At 38.8% G+C, this 18,378-nt stretch overlaps 1 protein-coding gene across 1 annotated transcript in view; it reads left to right on the plus strand.

Moving 5' to 3' along the window:
• Positions 1–18,378, plus strand: part of LOC126088416 (solute carrier family 12 member 4) — a 233,094-nt gene that overhangs the window by 194,984 nt on the left and 19,732 nt on the right. The window contains exons 17-18 of the mRNA XM_049906556.1: positions 4,274–4,408; positions 11,900–12,075. Coding sequence (XP_049762513.1) covers positions 4,274–4,408; positions 11,900–12,075 — 311 coding nt within the window. The remainder of the gene's footprint in view (positions 1–4,273; positions 4,409–11,899; positions 12,076–18,378) is intronic.

Genomic DNA, 18,378 nt, shown 5'->3' on the forward strand with positions numbered 1-18,378 from the left:
CGTGGACAGTGGCACGTTACTTTTCACCTGTGAGCACAGATTTTACTGTCCGGCCAATTTTTGGCAACAGTGTGGCGCTCACAGGTGCAGAAGAGATAAAAGCAAAAGCCAGTGTGAGCTAGACCTCTCGACCTTGTGGACATCAACACCAGTAACATATTCTGTTTGCCGCAGATCAAACAGGATGAGTACATGTGCTCCCCACCGACACTCTTGTGAATTTGAACAGATGCCAGTCACTTGCTCTGTGCATTCGAGTTTGCAAATTAAGTGGCGCCCCATGAGGTGAGAGGTAGCTTGGGCATACGGCAGACATGCATCCTTTGCCCCTCTACAGCTGTGAGACCATACTACGCACTTGATCACTGTGGAGTGTGTACTGTCTAAGATCAGTTTTTGAGCTATTTATGACAGTCATGCAACTGTATCATATGAACATTTCAGACAGTACCTCTGCATATTTTTTTAGTGTGCCAACCCTTTTCAGTAAATGTCTTATTATGTAATCATGTGTTTTTCAGTTACCATCACCTGAGCCTACATTCTGAAATTAGTGTGTGGGTGTGGCAGTAAAAGCCAGCTCATTGCATGATGGATTTGAAAGTGGTAAAAACTACTCATTCCTCTCATCAGCAGCAATTTTTCTCCCCTTCATCCCACTACCTCTTTTTCCTTATTTAGGTAAAGCAAGTGCTGTATTTTGAAAGCAGTCTGTGGAAACTATATTTTTAAAAACAGAAATAAAACAAGTCGATAAATGATTTGATTACTTTTTTCAATATGAGAAGCAACTGTACCATCAGCATTGATGGTCTGGAGTGTCTTCTTAGTGCAATGACCAATGCTTTCCCCAACTGATACTTAGATCCACTTTATAGATTAACATGAATATTCTGTCCCTTGTTTGTGCTTATTACCTGTAATTCTTTAACTGAAATTTGCATATTAGGTATGTGGTGAAGAGGAATGTGTAAACTTTAAATTTATTGACATGTCAGCTTTGCCCAACATATGTCAGGAAACTTGCCAAAATTGCAGTGAAGCACTTGATTTGAATTGAAGACATTTGTGAAAAATCGGGCTAACCCTCAAATATAAAAAACTTAGAGATAAGTGTTGCCATCTGTTGCTGGGTATGGGAACTATCAAAATTGACATTGCTCCCGTCCCTGAATATCCTAATGTGGTATTTTCGGGTGAGGCCAATGTCAATTTTGATAGTTCCTGTACCCAGCAGCAGATGGCAACACTTATCTCTAAGCTTTTCCATTTGAGGGTCAGCCCATTTTTCTGCGCAATTCATTGTTAATCATGACTGTAGCACATCAGTGATATATAATGAGAGTACTTATCTTTATCACATTTCCTGTTTTTGAATGCATGGATTTTCACAATGTTATTTACCTTCTCCTCACAGCCATTTAATCATTTCTTGCACAGCTTACTTGCCAGAAAAGAAAAGAAAACCATACCAGTTACTAATCCATATGTACCTCACAACACACCATCCTTTGTATTCCATATTTAGCAATGACACAAGAAATAAGACATTTTATATTAGCTTGTATCAGAGTCTGGAATTTTCCCATATTCTGCAGTAAGAGAGAATAAGTGGACATTTTTCAATTTATTATATTTTGATTATAATATGATGTAAACTGTGATAAAAAATATTTTAACATATGCATACTTTTGAAGACACAGGATTCGTTAAAAAAAAGTGTCCTAATAAAACACACCTGAGCTCCCAACTGAAACAGGAGGTTAAATTTCCATCTGCAGTGGCTTTACATGAAGTCCTATGGGCAATGCCAGTGCCACTGTGAACAACAGCATACTGCAGCCAGAGAGAGGAGTTGAAAGGTGCTGTGGTTGTCTGTTTCAAGTGGTGATTTGCCTTATAGTTGATGTTCTTGTTCTTGTGTAGCTGTGGCTCGAGTGGTGCTCAGCACAAGGTAGTTTTATGTGTGTGTGTTGGGAATTTTGAGGACATTGCCTCTGACTTGGTCCATACAAATCATTGCCTCTGACTTGTTTCTTACGGAGCGTAGTTGCTATATTGATGACACATTCATTTGTTGGCTCCATGGCTGTTAAATATGGTAGTGTTGTTAGATCACTTCTTTAGCATTCATTTCCACATTAAGGTCAGTATCAAGTTGGTGAAAGACTTTGAAAGACTTAGTTTTGCCTTACCTAGACACCCATCTGCCAAAAATGCAGTGAAGTTTTCAGTTACAATGTGTACAGAAAACCTACCCAAACTTCCTGACATAGGAATATTCTATCACCCACTTTCTGGGTTAGAAATGCGCTGCCTTCAGGAGGCTAGTGCATGGTGCAAAAATGATACACATGTGAAAGCTTCCCATTAGAATTCAGTCTTTAAAAAAAAGCAAAGTAATATATTGCAAGTCATTTAAATCTGCTCCCACAGGCAAAACATCTCCAAGAAGGAGCATAAAAATTTCTCGCTTTTGCCATTTTGTGAAATATTCTCAGTGAAGATTAGTCAGCTCTGAACTATATTAAATTATTTTGCTGTGCTCCAGCCAAAAGGTTGAAAGTCTCGAGGCTTTTAAAGACTGAATAAGGTCTGCAAAGGCATCTTGCAAATGTAGACGTTATTATGTTGGTCAGACATTGAAAATTAGATGTGTTGCTACCTATACTCAGCAACAAAACATGGTTTAGAAAAAGGACACACATTTGTATTCAACAACACTTCAGTTTTGATCTCACAGATCTTCCCTGTGTGGTAAATTATTAATGTCCTTTCAAGTGCCCAGCCAAGTTGTTGATTCCATTTTATACACAATACTGTGATAACTAATCCAACAACCCATGAGTTGCGAGCCATGTTGTTGTCCAGGCAGTAAGTACGCTGTGTTGTTACACAGCACACAGCCCCTGGAGAGGGTGATTGGGTTGGCCATCAAAATATTGGACCTAAAATGGAATCAGCAACTTGGCTGAACTTTCAAGCACACTGCCATTATAATCATGTAGACAAACAGTGTCTGATTCAGCATAATGAAGTGGTGGGAATACTGGTAAACAGCTCAGTACAGATGGAGGTACACACCTCAGTAATGATGGAGGCTTGCAGCCCATTGCAACTTTATGTCAAACAAATATGTTGTTAAAAGGGGTGTGGCAGATTTAGAATGAAAACATTGCCTCGTGTTTTGGCAAACTGAGAGCTAGTAAAGTGGGGCCTGGTAACACAGGATATAAGGATGATGAAGCCATCAACCACACAACTATCAGTTACCACTTGATGCCATCCAAGAAATACTCAATGAAAATCTCATTAAAATGCAATCAACATGTCTGGCTATTACCCCAAATCAGTGAAAGACAATCTGTGCATAAAATTGTCCTATATGTGTTTTGATGGTCCAAAACAAGACTAGCATAATTCACAGCAGTAACACTAATTCTGATTTCTGATACTTCATTCTTGCAGTATTTCTCCATAAAGTTTAACAAACTAGCACTACAAATACATGACTTAGGATTCGAATCCAAGGCTGAATAGATAATGAATTTCACATTTCAGATGTTATTGTATATGCTTGGTTTTTGAATCACATACTATGTGTTATTTAAATGAAACAGCAAAGGAATTAACAAAAACTTGTTGCCGTTGCTTGAAACTATTTACAGTAAAGTAGCCACATTCTTAACCCACTTAAAGCCATTGATTTTTTTTTTAGTCTGTCTGCTGCTTTCTGCTCACTGCTTCTGTAGCAGAAAGGGTTTCCATTTCACAGAACACTGACACTTATTTGTTATTCAGTTTCCTTCTTGGTTGCAGTTACAGTGATTAGTTGCACTCTAAATCCATAAGCCTGTTTTACCCTTTACAAATTAGTGCTGTGTACAGAAATCCAAGCATGCTGAATCTACCCATAAAGATATTACTTTTTTGCAAATAGGTGCAATTTTATATTCTTAAATTATGTAATTAATTTTAAAGTTGCTATTGCTGTCTTCACACTCAGTGCTATTGCTGATATGAACTTGCAACTCTTTGTTGTAAGCTTCTTAATATGTGTCAACATTAAATGTACATTCTTTTGAGAAAGAGATCTTCACAGAAAATGAGTGACACTTCTGTAATCTATGATTACTGAAAAGCTTTATCAAATAAATACTTCTATTGTAGCTTTTCTGTATTTAAGATGGGATTTGTTTAAAAGAAGATACAAGTAGCATGCATGTTCGTTAACCAGTGCAAACAAATTAATATTCTGAAACATTTTAACAGGTTCAGGCCATTGTCGATCATCACCACAATGTTGATGTGAAGACTGCTACAAAAGTTCGATTTCAAGAGCCTGGCAAGGAGGGAGCTGAAAAGAAAGCTGAAGAGACAACTGAGGAAGAGTCATCTAAAAAGCAAGTATGTATTATGTTGAACTGGAACTTCGGGTTGTTCATTGATATAGTTTTTGTGTATATTTTAATGGTATATAACAAGTCAAAAGTAATTAAAATTTAGTTGTGTTTTATAAAGCAAAGTAATTTTAGTTCCCATGCTTTGTACCGTAAGGCTTTCATGTTTAATATTTCAGAATCACATCCTAATCAGACGTATGCCTGCAGACTTGCCACATTAAGACACCAGTCACTACCTCTAAAACCCTGATCCCACCTGACAGTGCTTGAAACTGCTGGTAATACGCACTTTTTTTTTTCTTGGCCAGTTTTGTTTGAGGAAATGTGTAATTTGTTGTGGGATATTGAGGAGTATTCCCACTTCAGCCCCTATACTTTCTTTAAGTTCTGATAGGTGGCAGCATTGTATATATGTATGGCGTCAGTAATGGAGGCATGTTCCAAGCAGAGAGGTCCCATTGAGTTTCTTGTTGTGGGAAACCAGAGCATCACAGGTATTCATAGGTGCTTGCAGAATGTCTATGGAGACCTGGCAGCTAAACAAAACCATGGTGAGTTGTTGGGCGAGGCATCTGTCACCATCGCAACAAGGTTGCATAGATTTGTCTGATCTCCCACATACTGGCTGGCCACAAACAGCTGTAACTCCTACAGTGTTGGAAAGTGTGAACTCTCTCATTTGAGGTGATCAACGGATCACAATCGAACACCTCACTACACTACTGGACTTTGTCAGTAGTGCCGACACACTTGTCCACCAGTTGGGGTACTCCAAACTGTGTGGGTTCCTTGCTGCCTTACAGAAGACCGTAAAGAGCAACAAAGAACCATGTGTGTGCAGAATTGCTTGCATGTTATGTGGCTGAACATGACAATTCTTTGTGGAACAGCACGTTGATGATGGGGAGGTTATTGATGCAGCAAGACATTGGCTGTGATGCCGACCAGTAGAATGGTACCATGCAGGCATAAAGATCCTCCCAAGAAAGTGGCATGAGGCCATCACATTGAACAGAGGTTATATTGAAAAATAGGGTTTTTTAGCCAACAGTGTGGAAAATATCATTGTGTGTTCAAATCTTGAATAAAATCAACCTGCTTTCATAAAAAAAATATTGCATTTTTTTTACTGAGCATCCTTTGTATTTCAAATTAATTGACAACATATTGATTACCTGTACCCTTAGTTAAAACATAATCTTTTTGTTCCCCAAGAATCTTTTGCCAGATCCATTTTATCTCATCCCTCTTCTCAATAAACCACCATCTTCTGTATCATTATTTGACCCTTTTTCCGATGTCAGGGAACCTCTTGCTCATGAAACTCACTAATACAAATTGTTTCCCACTAATGATTACCCTTCTCAACAAAATGAATGAAATATTTTCATAAAAATCAATTCCTAACAATATACATGTTGTTAGACATTTTCATAAAAAGCAATTCCTAACAATATACATGTTGTTAGACAATTCACTACAGACTTCCAGGTGATGTAAAGGTGGCTTACAAAGCTTTGATAAGAAAATGTAACATTTGGACACGAAAAAAGTTTAAATGTTGGATCACTTTCAAATCTCCCATTTATGACATAAGCAAGCCTGATACCCTTTTTAAGGCACTGATACAAGTGGGTGTCAGTAATTTCATTTATAAGTGGAAAATTCGTTACTTCATGCATAACTATTTATATTTTATCAACAATCTAGGGAAAGACAGATTGCTACTTACTGTAAATGTGTCACATTAAGTTGCAGACAGGCACAATTAAAACATACACACTGATTTCGGCAACAGCCTTTGTCAGAAAAAGAGAAATACACACCAGTCCTTCGCACTATCAATTACATCTCATGCCCACATGACCGCCAACTCCAGCAGATCAGCCCCGAGCTGCCTCAATTAGCAGACTTCTGATACATGCTGTGGCCAAAAGCTGTAAGTTTCTTTTAATTGTGCCTGTCTCCAACTGAATGTGCCACATTTATGATAGGTAGTAATTTATTTTTGTCTACACATTGTTGATATTCTTAACTAGAGTTTTCATTTCTTTATATTTTATGTAATTATGATAATTTTGGAGCTTTAATACGAAAAGCTATAAATTAATTTTTACTAAGTTTTATTAACTGATGTGTCAGCTAACTGAAACAGTGTTTTTGACAGTGATATAAAGCATCTAAACCTCTTTCCCTAAAGGTAAATTTTTTTCTTCTTCTTGCTGGCACTTGGGAGAAAGTTATTGTGGAATGGAGTTGTCATGTTTGTGATGTGGTAGAAAGGGAACAAATTTGATTGGGATTAGTAGCTCAAGGGAGTCAGTTGATGTTAAATTACGTTAGCCTGATATTTGAAGAAACGAAAATACATACATTATAAGACAGTTTTATTCATTTCATAGTTAGTGATTCATCGAACAATCATAATCCTGGAATCAATATATATTATTCACACAACGAAGACCTGTGGACGTAGTCATACTCTGAAAAGAAGACAATGAGGCCAACTTCAATATAGTCAGCTAAGTAAAAAGTTATATTTTAGTAAAGTGAACATGCTCTTTAGTGACTTTCCTTCATAATAATGACAAAAGAGAAGTCCACTTGTTGCAATGATGAGAAGAGCTAAAGGTGGAAAAGGCATTGGAGAGAGCGGGAGGTGAAAGATAAATATTGTGTCAACTTCAGTTCGGAGATGATAGAAGGGACAGGAGAAGAAATGAAAAGTGAAATGAACAGTTCAATGAAGAGTTGGGGGAAAGCAGAAAAGAGAGGGAGTTAGTGGACTGAAAAGAATAAGTGATGGAAGGGAGGGAGGGAGGTGTTACAGGAGGTTAGTCCTTGAGGGTGGGCAGGATGGCAGGAGATGTTGGAGAGTTAATTCCCATCTCTGGGGTACAGAGAAACAAGTACTGAAGGTACTGACTGGGAGAATTCAAATTGGCCATGTGATTTGGCACTGATTAATATTTTTTGAGTCAAGCTGTAAAGTATGCTCAGCAACTGCACATTGGTTGTCACAAGGCAGACAGTTCTCTGTATCCATTGATGCAATCCGCTAGTTTAGTGGTGATCATTCTCCTATAGAAAACGAATGATAACACAGCATCTTTGGTCCCACATATTCTTCTATTTATGATTTTGTAAGATCTACCAGTAATGAAATGATCATATGGCATCGTTGTGGTGCAGATGGAGTAAGTACTAGTGGGTGGATGCATGGAACAAGTTCTGCAGCAGTGATATTTGCAAGTATAGGAACATTGGAGTAAAGATAATGGTCTCTTAATGCGATTGTCATATGGTATGACACTGATGTTACAGAGATTAGGAGAGTGATGGAAGGTAATAATGGGTGATGTGGGATGTATATCACGGACAGATGATCTAATTTCAGGGTGAGACTTGAGAAATACGTAGCAGTGCCATAGTAATACATCAAGACATCTTGAAGGCTGCCGGCCACAGTGGCCGAGCGGTTCTAGACGCTTCAGCCTGGAACTGCACGACAGCTGCAGTCACAGGTTCGAATCCTGCCTCGGGCATGGATGTGTGTGATGTCCTTAGGTTAGTTTGGTTTAAGTAGTTCTAAGTTCTAGGGGACTGATGACCTCAGATGTTAAGTCCCATAGTGCTCAGAGCAATTTGAACCATTTTGAATCTTGAAGGCAGACAAAGGGATGTTGCGATGGTTTTTTAATTTTAATTTTTTTTTAATTATTTATTTATTTTTTTCAAATTGGAGTCGTATTTGTAGGAAGATGAGAGGAGGAGACTGCCCGGAACATTTGTTCATGGACATGGCTTGTGAGGTATTTGCAGGAGAGGAAAGCCTGGATCTGATTGTTTGTATTTTTGCTGTAGGAAATATATTTGCCACAGATGCCTAGGTTGTAGGGAAGGGAACATTTGATGCTGCTTTGGCAGCTGCCATCTCACCCACATCAATTGCTCACATGAGACTTTTTGTGTTAGCGGAAGAGCCAACACCATGTTATGAGTGGAGGCTGAAATGCACGCGTTTTAGCTCACGCAGGCTGGCGTGAGGAGGGAAGAACTATACTGACGTGAGGTCTGGAACATGACAAGGAACGAGAATGCAGAAAGTGGACGTAATTAGTTTGATACTTAACTTTAACCCATTAATGATGAATGTCGCTCTTGACGGTACATGATTATCTGTTCAGAATACATTCTTGAAGATATGAATTATAGTAACTGAATATGGCGCCTTGCCAGGTCATAGCAAATGACGTAGCTGAAGGCTATGCTAAACTGTCGTCTCTGCAAATGAGAACGTATGTAGACTGAACCATTGCTAGCAAAGTCGGCTGTACAACTGGGGTGAGTGCTGGGAGTCTCTCTAGACTAGACCTGCCATGTGGCAGCACTCGGTCTGCAATCACTGATAGTGGCAACACGCGGGTCCGACGTATACTAATGAACCACGGCCGATTTAAAGGCTACCACCTAGCAAGTGTGGTGTCTGGCGATGACACCACAATACTAACAATTTTTAGTTCACGCAATCAGTGAGGTCTCTAATTTCAAAGCTGATGTAGAGTTTGGACCATCAGTTCCATTCTTTAGGTAGCACCAATCCCGGTCCAATTTTTAGAATACAACAGCGCTTACAACTAGTTTTTGAGAAGTGTTTTAATTTTGATTAACATTGCTCTCTATGACATAAAGAAGTTGAGGGATTCATTCATCCTCATGATCATTTAACAAGAGCCATCAACAATGCTTCTTTATTTAATACATGAAAGGCATGATCATTACGTTGAACATGAGTGATGTTTTGTGTATTTTTAATTTACTCAAAAACTCTGTTTACATTGCTTTTTGTATCCTGGCAAGATGAGTTGCAACTTTGACAAAGTCTCTGGTTGATATCTGTTATCCGCTAAAGCAGGCACCACTTTATTCTAGTTTGGTTACACAGATTTAAGATTTCTATACTTTTCAGATTTCCAATAAAAATAATAATGAAGTTTTTATTAATATAGATATAGAGATTAAATACAAAAAGAAATTTGAATAAACTGAGAGTATTTTTACAGCTTAGTGGTAAATGTGAGTTGTTCAGTTATGGACTTTTTGAAATTGTGAGCTGCAGAAGAAAAGTGAAATTTAGTTTGCTGGCAAACTTCAATATTGGTGCATCTCACAGAAAACATGAACTTTTGGTTGTACAGTACATTATTGCATGTGTAAATCTGGTGGCTGATTGGAAGGCAACACTATAGTTCAATTCTTTTATCTTGGCGGTTCGCGCATGCCCTCCCAGATGCGGGAGATTGCTGCATTGCCATTTGTACGCGCCAAGAGAAGCAGTGCCATAGTATAGTTCGCAAACTTACGTTTAGGGGGGAGCGCACAGTTTATGAAGTAAAGCCACCACGGCCGCATTAACCCTTTTGCTGCTACAGAGACGCGCTCCCCGCTTTCCGCGATGTGCGCGATTTTGTCATCATTGCACTGCTCACCTGTGCAGACACATGGTGTTTCGACTGTTTTGACACACTTTATCATTCGATTTCACAAAAACTATTTGGCCCAAAAATTTGATTTTTTACACATCTTCTTGACTGATACCTTCTCCCCATAAATGACTTAATGTTCAACGCAGTTATTGTGCAGCATTAGATGTAGTAGTAAACCATTGCACGAAATTTTGAAGAGTTTGCAGAGGTAAAAGTCTGTAGCGTATACTTTCTGTATGGTTGATTTGTTGCCACTAGAAATTTCAAAAAAATACACAAACAAATAAAATTCATGAAGTAAGACACTTCGATATTGTTTTTAAATAAAGAAAATATTAAGCACTGAACAAGGTTTGAACTCATAACCTTTCACTTTACAGCCATACACTTAACCATTATGCTAACGCAGCTCGTTGTTCAATACGTCTCCCGGAGGACTTTAAACTATCACGCAAAACACCGACAAACACTGTTAATATGACTATGAATTACGTTTCGTCAAAGTACAATAGGAAATAAACAATTACCGCTGTTCTTTTTTGCGAAAAAGCGGTTAGTGAGAATGATACAAACACCTTTCCTTGCTATCTCCTGAATTAAGAGGCTTATTGCTTGTTTGGTTTAATTAATTAATAGAATATGAAGCAATTGGTATAAAGAATGCTTTTTCCAAACTTTCTATAAAAGAAAGTCTGCTATTAAGACTTCTATTACTTTATTTATGACTGAACGTTTCTAAAACTGAAGACACTCGGCCGTGCTCTGCACTGCAGTCGAGCTCTGGCAACGTCGTTCTCTTTTCATTGACTGACTGTGTTTTGTGACGTTAGATGCGCAGAACGAACCTAAACTCGGCCACCGTCATAAATGACATGCACTTTAGTAGTTGATTGATAGGAAATAGTGTTTTGGCAGGCCATTGCCTGTGCTACTCTAGTAAATGAAAGGTAGATAATTCTCACCGGGGTCTGGTAGACAGTAGCAAGTCGGCAAGTTGTACCCAGGGGTAGGGTTTTCCTGCAGTAAAGTATTAAGACTGTGTGGCAGTTCTCTTGTGATTGCTGTTTATGCTGTTAAACACAAGTCAAGTGAAGCTGCTGGCTGGTGAACAAAGTTGAGCAGCTGGGCTGGAGTTGCCGGCAGCCAGGCTGTAGATAACTTATATCCATTCTCCCTGGTCATCCTGGTAGGGCATTTGATTACTTCAATAGTGTCTCTTGTTTATTGCTACTTTATCCACAGCTGTTGAGCAAGCACACGGGGTTCCAGAAAATTAATAGAACAGCCACATTCCTAGTGGTGTTCAGCTACAGTGACCTGTTATTCTGTCCCAGTCGTATGTAGTGTTCATGCTCCAACATGCGAGTGCTAATGGGTCTCTCAGTTTCACTGACACAGACTTTCCTACTTTCACACTGAAGTGTGGAGAGTATCCATGGGATCCTTAGTGAGCCTCTACATATCTTGGATCTTGCAGCCACTTTGGGATATGAGTTTGATTTCTCTGTGATGCAGAACCTTTCCTCCACATCAGTGACTCCTCTGTCATGAGGTAGGTGAGCAGCAGGAAGAGTTTCTTCTGTACCATTGTCTGTCAAGAGCCACTGTACAGCCATTCTCCTTCATAGCAATCTCTCTTCATATTTGCCAATGACATCCCAGATATGTGACGTTAGTAGCCACCAGATGACTGAAATAGAAACTATACAGTGGAAGACATTCATCAGTATCCAGCTGTTAACTGCCCAAAAAAAAAAAAAAAAAAAAAAAAAAAAAAAAAAAAAAAAAAAAAAAAAAAAAAAAAAAAAGGGTCAGTCAAAATGTCAGCAATTTATTTTATAAAGACACACTCTATGGCCGTGGAAGCATATGTACTTACAAGTTAAATTGTGCTTGCAGAATAAACTTGTATCAACTGATTTTCATTCATATGAATTTTTATTCCATTTATGTTGTGTGCATACTGTAAAAGAAAACTTTATCCTGCTTATGAATATTTCATTTTCCAGAATGAAGATTGCTCTAATACGAAAGAAAATGATGGTGACAATAATTCTACACACTCAGAATCCCAAAAGCCTCAACAGCAGGAAAAGCCACAAGAAAATAAGTCCCCAGAAAATTCAACAGATGTCAGCAATAAGCAGGAATCAGAAAAGGGCAAGAAGGTCCAAAACATAACACCGTAAGTGCCAAAAAGTATTGTTATACTTTTAAATCATTTTGTTCTTGCATAATGTGGTTCTTTTGCTTGTCTTGTTTTGTTAAAGATCCCTAATGGCGCAATTAATGTCATTGCTCATAAGAGATATCATCATGCTATTTTTCAGCCCTGATCTTCTGCAAGTTCTATACCTTTTGTGTAGCATCAAACTAGTGTGGCAACCATTTGAAACAATGTTACCTTCAGGGAAAAAATATTATTTATGTTTAGAACATTAATATGAAGTTAATTAATTCAGTCAAAGAATTTACTGATGAATGATAATCATTACACATAGAACAGCATAAGGTTCTCAAATGTTCCTAGTTAATAATTATGGTTAATGAAAATTCAGGCATAAATTTGTGCTTTGGGGCCAAGTTTATAGCAATGATGTAAAGCTACATACTTGGTTAATATTGCGGCTGCCATTCTGAATCGTGTCAATTTATACTTCAGTAGTTTGTGTAGTCTGTGGGTGCAGCAGTGTTCCAAAAAAGGTCAAAGATTTTAGAGCAGTTGTCATGTTCCAAATAAAGAACATATATTGGAAAGGAAGACAGCCACACCTTGAGCAATATTGGTAGATGAACAGAACTTCTAGATAATTTAAGGAGAAAAATGTGAATGATAGAAAATTAGATGCATAAATGTAAATAAATTAAATGAGTTTGGAAAACAGCCTAAGAAAAATTGCAAGATAGAATAGACAGCGTGTTTTTACTTCCAAAAAGTTGTTGATTCCATTTATGTTTTATTCACTGATCAAGTCATCTGCTCCTGGCCCTAGGGATGACATCTTTGTGTGTGCTCTGTCTTTCTAGGGTGCAGTGAGCAAGCACACATAAGGCAACATCTTGCAAGAAGATGACTAGGTCAATTGCTGAAATCAAACAATGGAAAATCCAGGATGGAATGTAAGAATATTATGAGAAGGGAAGTTGCTACTACCATATAGTTGAGATGCTGAGTGACAGATAGGCACAACAAAAAAACTCTCACAATTACAGCCTTCAGCCGTAAAGGCCTTCATCAACAATACAAATACACACACACACAAACGCAACTCACACACACGACTGCAGTCTCAGGCAACTGAAGCCACACTGCGAGCAGCCGCACCATTGCACCTTCACAGCCTGTGCCATATGGCTCCTTCCCATCAGCACCAGCTTTTCTGAATTGCACAGGTGGGAACTTTCCCTGCAATACATCCTATGTTCCCGTAACCCTCCTGGTCTCAACCTTCATTAAGTTACTGTCCTCTCCCATCCACCCTGTTCCATGTTCCCATTCCGGCATCACACAGCTGTCATTCCAGCACCACACGGTCTTTTTGTTTTTCTCCTTTTCCGCTACCCCCCACCGCCCCCGCCCATCATCTAAGTTGCAGCACTTCACTGTCTGCCATCCCCCCATACTATCCGTCCCCCTCCTCGCCCCAGTCTCCTCCTTACCCCCACCTAGTCGCCACTGCCATCTTGCACTGGTGCTGCTGCTCGCAATGTGATTTCAGGTGCCTGAGACTGCAGTTGTGTGTGTGAGTTGCGTATGTGTGTGTGTGTCTGTCTATTGTTTCCAAAGGCCTTAATTGCTGAAAACTTTAATTGTGAGTGTCTTTTTGTTGTGCCTATCTGCAACTCTGCATCTCAATTGCTGAAATATTGTATATAAAAATGAGATCATTAACATGTCTGGATAGCTGAAAACGTGCTTTATATCAGTGGTGCTGAGGAAATCGAAGCTGGAGAGAATGTTAGAGTAAATGAAAACAGGAAAAATAATAGAAGATGACTCAAAACCTGAAGAAACATAGAATTCATGAGAGAAATGGAAGTTGAATAAGTGTAGGAGGAATAATTGTGCTGTCCATGTGAAGGTATCACAAGCACATTTTGTTTGGTTGGGTGGGTGTGCACACACAGGAATTAATATATGAAGCTATCTGGAAAATAAGTAACACAAAATGTTGCTGTTTCCTGCACCACTCATTCAATGCCATCATCCTTACTGAAATCCTGACTGCTAAGGAGCTTCCTCATGTGAAAGATAAGATGAAACTCATTTGGCCCCAAATCAGGGCTGTAGAAATGATGATGTAGTTGCCCCTTACATTTCATGTTTGACCCAGTTTTGTTATTTTCTTGTTTTCCACTGTATGGAACATCTCAACATTCATTAAATATTTTCAGCGTTGTGTAATTTATTACATTATGTCCATGGACTTCCCAGTTGGAAGAGAACTCCTATAGCCCCTGTCTTATTAACCGATGCAAGATACATTAACAACCTAAAATGCCAAGCACAGTGTCATTATTTGAAGATAGTAGTTAACTTTCTCCTTGTGTTATAAGCCATAATGATTGTGGTATAGATGGTGATAGAGTTGTTACTCCTGATGGTGATTTGCATTTACATCTCTAAACAACAAGGTTATTTTCACTTCTTTACTCATCTCTTATGGACGCTACTAACACATCATTTACTATCTTTGGTATTGTAGCAGTACAATGGAGACAAGCTGTATAAATTGTACAGTATGTTGAAATACACACATCAAAAGAAGTTTTGCATCACCTCAGTTCCAAGAGTTCTGGAACCTGTACAGAAAATTGGAATAGAGATCAACATAAACATCATTTTCACCCTTTTTATTGCTCATGAAAACCACACATCACATGTTTTACCATTGTACAGCAAGACCTTCAGAGGTGGTGGTTCAGACTGCTGTACACACTGGTACCTCTAATACCCAGTAGCATGTCCTCTTGCATTGATGCATGCCTGTATTCGTTGTGGCATACTATCCACAAGTTCATCAAGGCACTGTTGGTCCAGGTTGTCCCACTCCTCAATGGCGATTCGGCATAGATCCCTCAGAGTGACTAGTTGGTCACATCGTCCATAAACAGCCCTTTTCAATCTATCCCAGGCATGTTTGATAGGGTTCATGTCTGGAGAACATGCTGGCCATGATAGTCAAGCCATGTTATCCTGAAGGAAGTCATTCACAAGATGTGCATGATAGGGGCGCGAATTGTCATCCATGAAGACAAACGCCTCACCAATATGCTGCCAATATGGTTGCATCAGTCGGAGGATGGCATTCATGTATCGTACAGCCGTTACGGCACCTTCCATGACCACCAGTGGCATACGTTGGCCCCACATAATGCCACCCCAAAACATCAGGGAACCTTCACCTTGCTGCATTCCCTGGACAGTGTGTCTAAGGTGTTCAGCTTGATCAGGTTGCCTCCAAACACGTCTCCGAGAATTGTCTGGTTGAAGGCATATGTGACATTCATCGGTGAAGAGAATGTGATGCCAATCCTGAGAAGTCCATTTGGCCCATCTATCTGCAGTGCTTGGTGTCGTGGTTGCAAAGATGCACCTCACCCTAGACATCAAGAGTGAAGTTGCACATCATACAGCCTGTTGCATACTGTTTGAGTCATAATACATCCTGTGGCTGCATGAAAAGCATTATTCAACAGGGTGACGTTGCTGTCAGGGTTCCTCCGAGCCATAATCTGCAGTAGTAGCCCTTGGGAGGCCTGAGCATGTCATTGACAATTCGTATCTCTCTGTATCTCCTCCATGTCCAAACAACATCACTTTGGTTCACTCCAAGGTGCCTGGACGCTTCCCTTGTTGAAAGCCATTCCTGGCACGAAGTAACAATGCGGATGTGATTGAGCCACAGTATTGACAAGCTAGGCAGGGTTGAACTACAGACAACATGAGCCGTGTTCCTCCTTCCTGGTTGGAACAACTGGAACTGATTGGCTGTTGGACCCCCTCTGTCTAATAGGTGCTGCTCATGCATGGTTGTTTACATCTTTGGGTGGTTTGGTGACATCCCTGAACAGTCAAAGGGACTGTGTCTGTGATACAATATCCACAGTCAATGTCTATCTTCAGGAGTTCTGGGAACTGGGGTGATGCAAAACTTTTTTTGATGTGTGTATTAATAAAAGAAACACCTTTTGTGTTCTAAAAATTACAACTGGATCATTTATAGACATTTTGTCTATTATTAACAAATATACAGTTTGTATAGTTTCTGTGAGAATGTACCTACCAACTAACTTGTTAAATTGTCTAGATACTAAATTCTCTTCAAGATGACAGTATGAACAGGATGAAAATTGTATAAGAATAATGTAATGTAACATGGAAACTTTTGTAGTTCAACAATCTAGAGTAGTGCAATGTGATATCAATTCAAAAATTTGAGTGAAAGATCTGAAGAGCACTTTGGTGTGATTCTCAGGAAGTCTGCTTCAAACTGCATATAAGAGTTGCTTGAATGACATTCTTCCTTCTTTTCTTTCATGTGAAACTTTAATCACAGAGCAAAAGAGATGGAAGGGGGGAGCCGGAGCTCTTGGCACATGGAAGGTTTGGAAGTGCTGGAACTCAGTTGCACACCCAGAACTGCTTTCCAACTCCTGCAGTATGATGACCTATACCAGAGCAACAAAGTATTAACAGGCAGTAATGGAACTGCCCTGGGCTTCAAATTTCTCAAGATCATGCCCTATTTCATAACTTTCGCTTTTGCTGGTCTCATTAGTTTTGTAGTATGTCCATACAGAAAGCACTTTCATTCTTCACTAGCAACAATTTTTGAAAGGAAAGAATTTGCCTCGTGCACTGTTTCTTTGAAGTATCACTAATGTTTATCCATTTCTTTCCTGTGTTGTCAAGTCACAGAAAAAAGGGTAATGCTGACATTTTTCTTTTAAAAAACGTGCACCATAATATTGTGGCCTATAGTTTCTTAGTTATGACCTCTAACACTAACATTCAGTGACGTGATAGCAGCTAATCAGACAATTAGTGATTCCTTCTGTGAATCATGTAATGAACTGTGCAAACCTCACATCATCTTCATCCAACTCTGCCGTCTTCACATCTCTTATATCATTTGCACAGTTTCATCAGACTGTAAGTACCCCCAATTTATTTAGGCTACAGTTTGTATTTGATCTTTGCCCTCTGTTCAGTTTCATACACCTTTACTATCCATTTGCACAATCTCTTACACCACTGAGAAAGAGAGCATACATCAAATGGTTTGCTGATCTTAATCATTTTGTACAGGATCATAGAAAATGCTGCTCTAGTATTACACACTTCCCAAGATTTTTCATGAAATTAATGTTCACAGTTCTATGAACCTTCCACCATGAACCATACGGTGGCTTGTGGAGTATCTACGTAGATGTAGATGTAGAATACTACACAAGAGTGGTAACCATGGAGCAGTGATGTTACCACATCCCGCTAAGACAGCAAACTAGAAAGTCTTCCATGTTGCATTCAAGCCCCATGTATTATCCCCTTCCAGTCTTCCACCAAATGCTTATATCGTTACAGTGATTAATTTTTCTTAAGAAAGGAACAGGTATAATATGCAATTGCGATGAAATTAACATATAATTATTGACTCATTTCTGCAAGTATTGCAAACACAGTGTACATTTTTAAATAAGGGTAGGTCTAAAATGTCATATGACTTCGCTGTGATGTATGCATGAAAGTATAAATAAATAAATGACAATTTGATTATACTGGTCAGCAACATTTTCATGACAAAGAAGGTTTATGGTATTCTTTGTTGTACGTCATGGGTGCTGAATTCAAAAATGAAATCAGTGTTTGGCTGTTGGACTCATTCTTCTTGCAACATGATATCCTCTATCAAAATCCTTCAAAACTCTATTCATTGGTTATTCTTCTGTGGCTACATTTAAATACTCAGTAGAGTTATCGGTTGGTACATAATCAAAATATGTACAAAAAAATCCCTCCCATTATGTTCAGTTCCTAAATCTACATATGGGAAATGAAAATGGTTTGGCAGCACTGCCAATGAGCCATTCTTGAATTTGCATAATCACGTTGTTTTCATTTCCACTTCCATCTGAGCAACAAGATTTCTGGCACTATTTGGAAGTGACTGCTTGACTGTTCCAAGTCCATTAAATTTTATTTTTTGTGTTAAATCAGAAGAAGAAATGTTCCGCTTTATGCCTCAAAAAGATCTCAGTGATCTCATTTGTGATCTAAATTTGTTGAAGCAGCAAGCTGAGCTTTTAACTTTGTGTTTAAAATTATGGAGTATTATTTGTGATACAAAAGTAAGTGTTTATCATGCCATCATGCTACTTTTTCTGATTATTTGTCCAAGAAAGACACGATTTTTTGTAAAGATGCAGAGTCTGTTATGGCTACTCTTGGCCAAGATTCAGTGTAGATGAGTGGCACTTGATACAA

Source organism: Schistocerca cancellata, chromosome 6 (assembly GCF_023864275.1).
Source record: "Schistocerca cancellata isolate TAMUIC-IGC-003103 chromosome 6, iqSchCanc2.1, whole genome shotgun sequence".
In the NCBI taxonomy this organism is placed as follows: domain Eukaryota; kingdom Metazoa; phylum Arthropoda; class Insecta; order Orthoptera; family Acrididae; genus Schistocerca; species Schistocerca cancellata.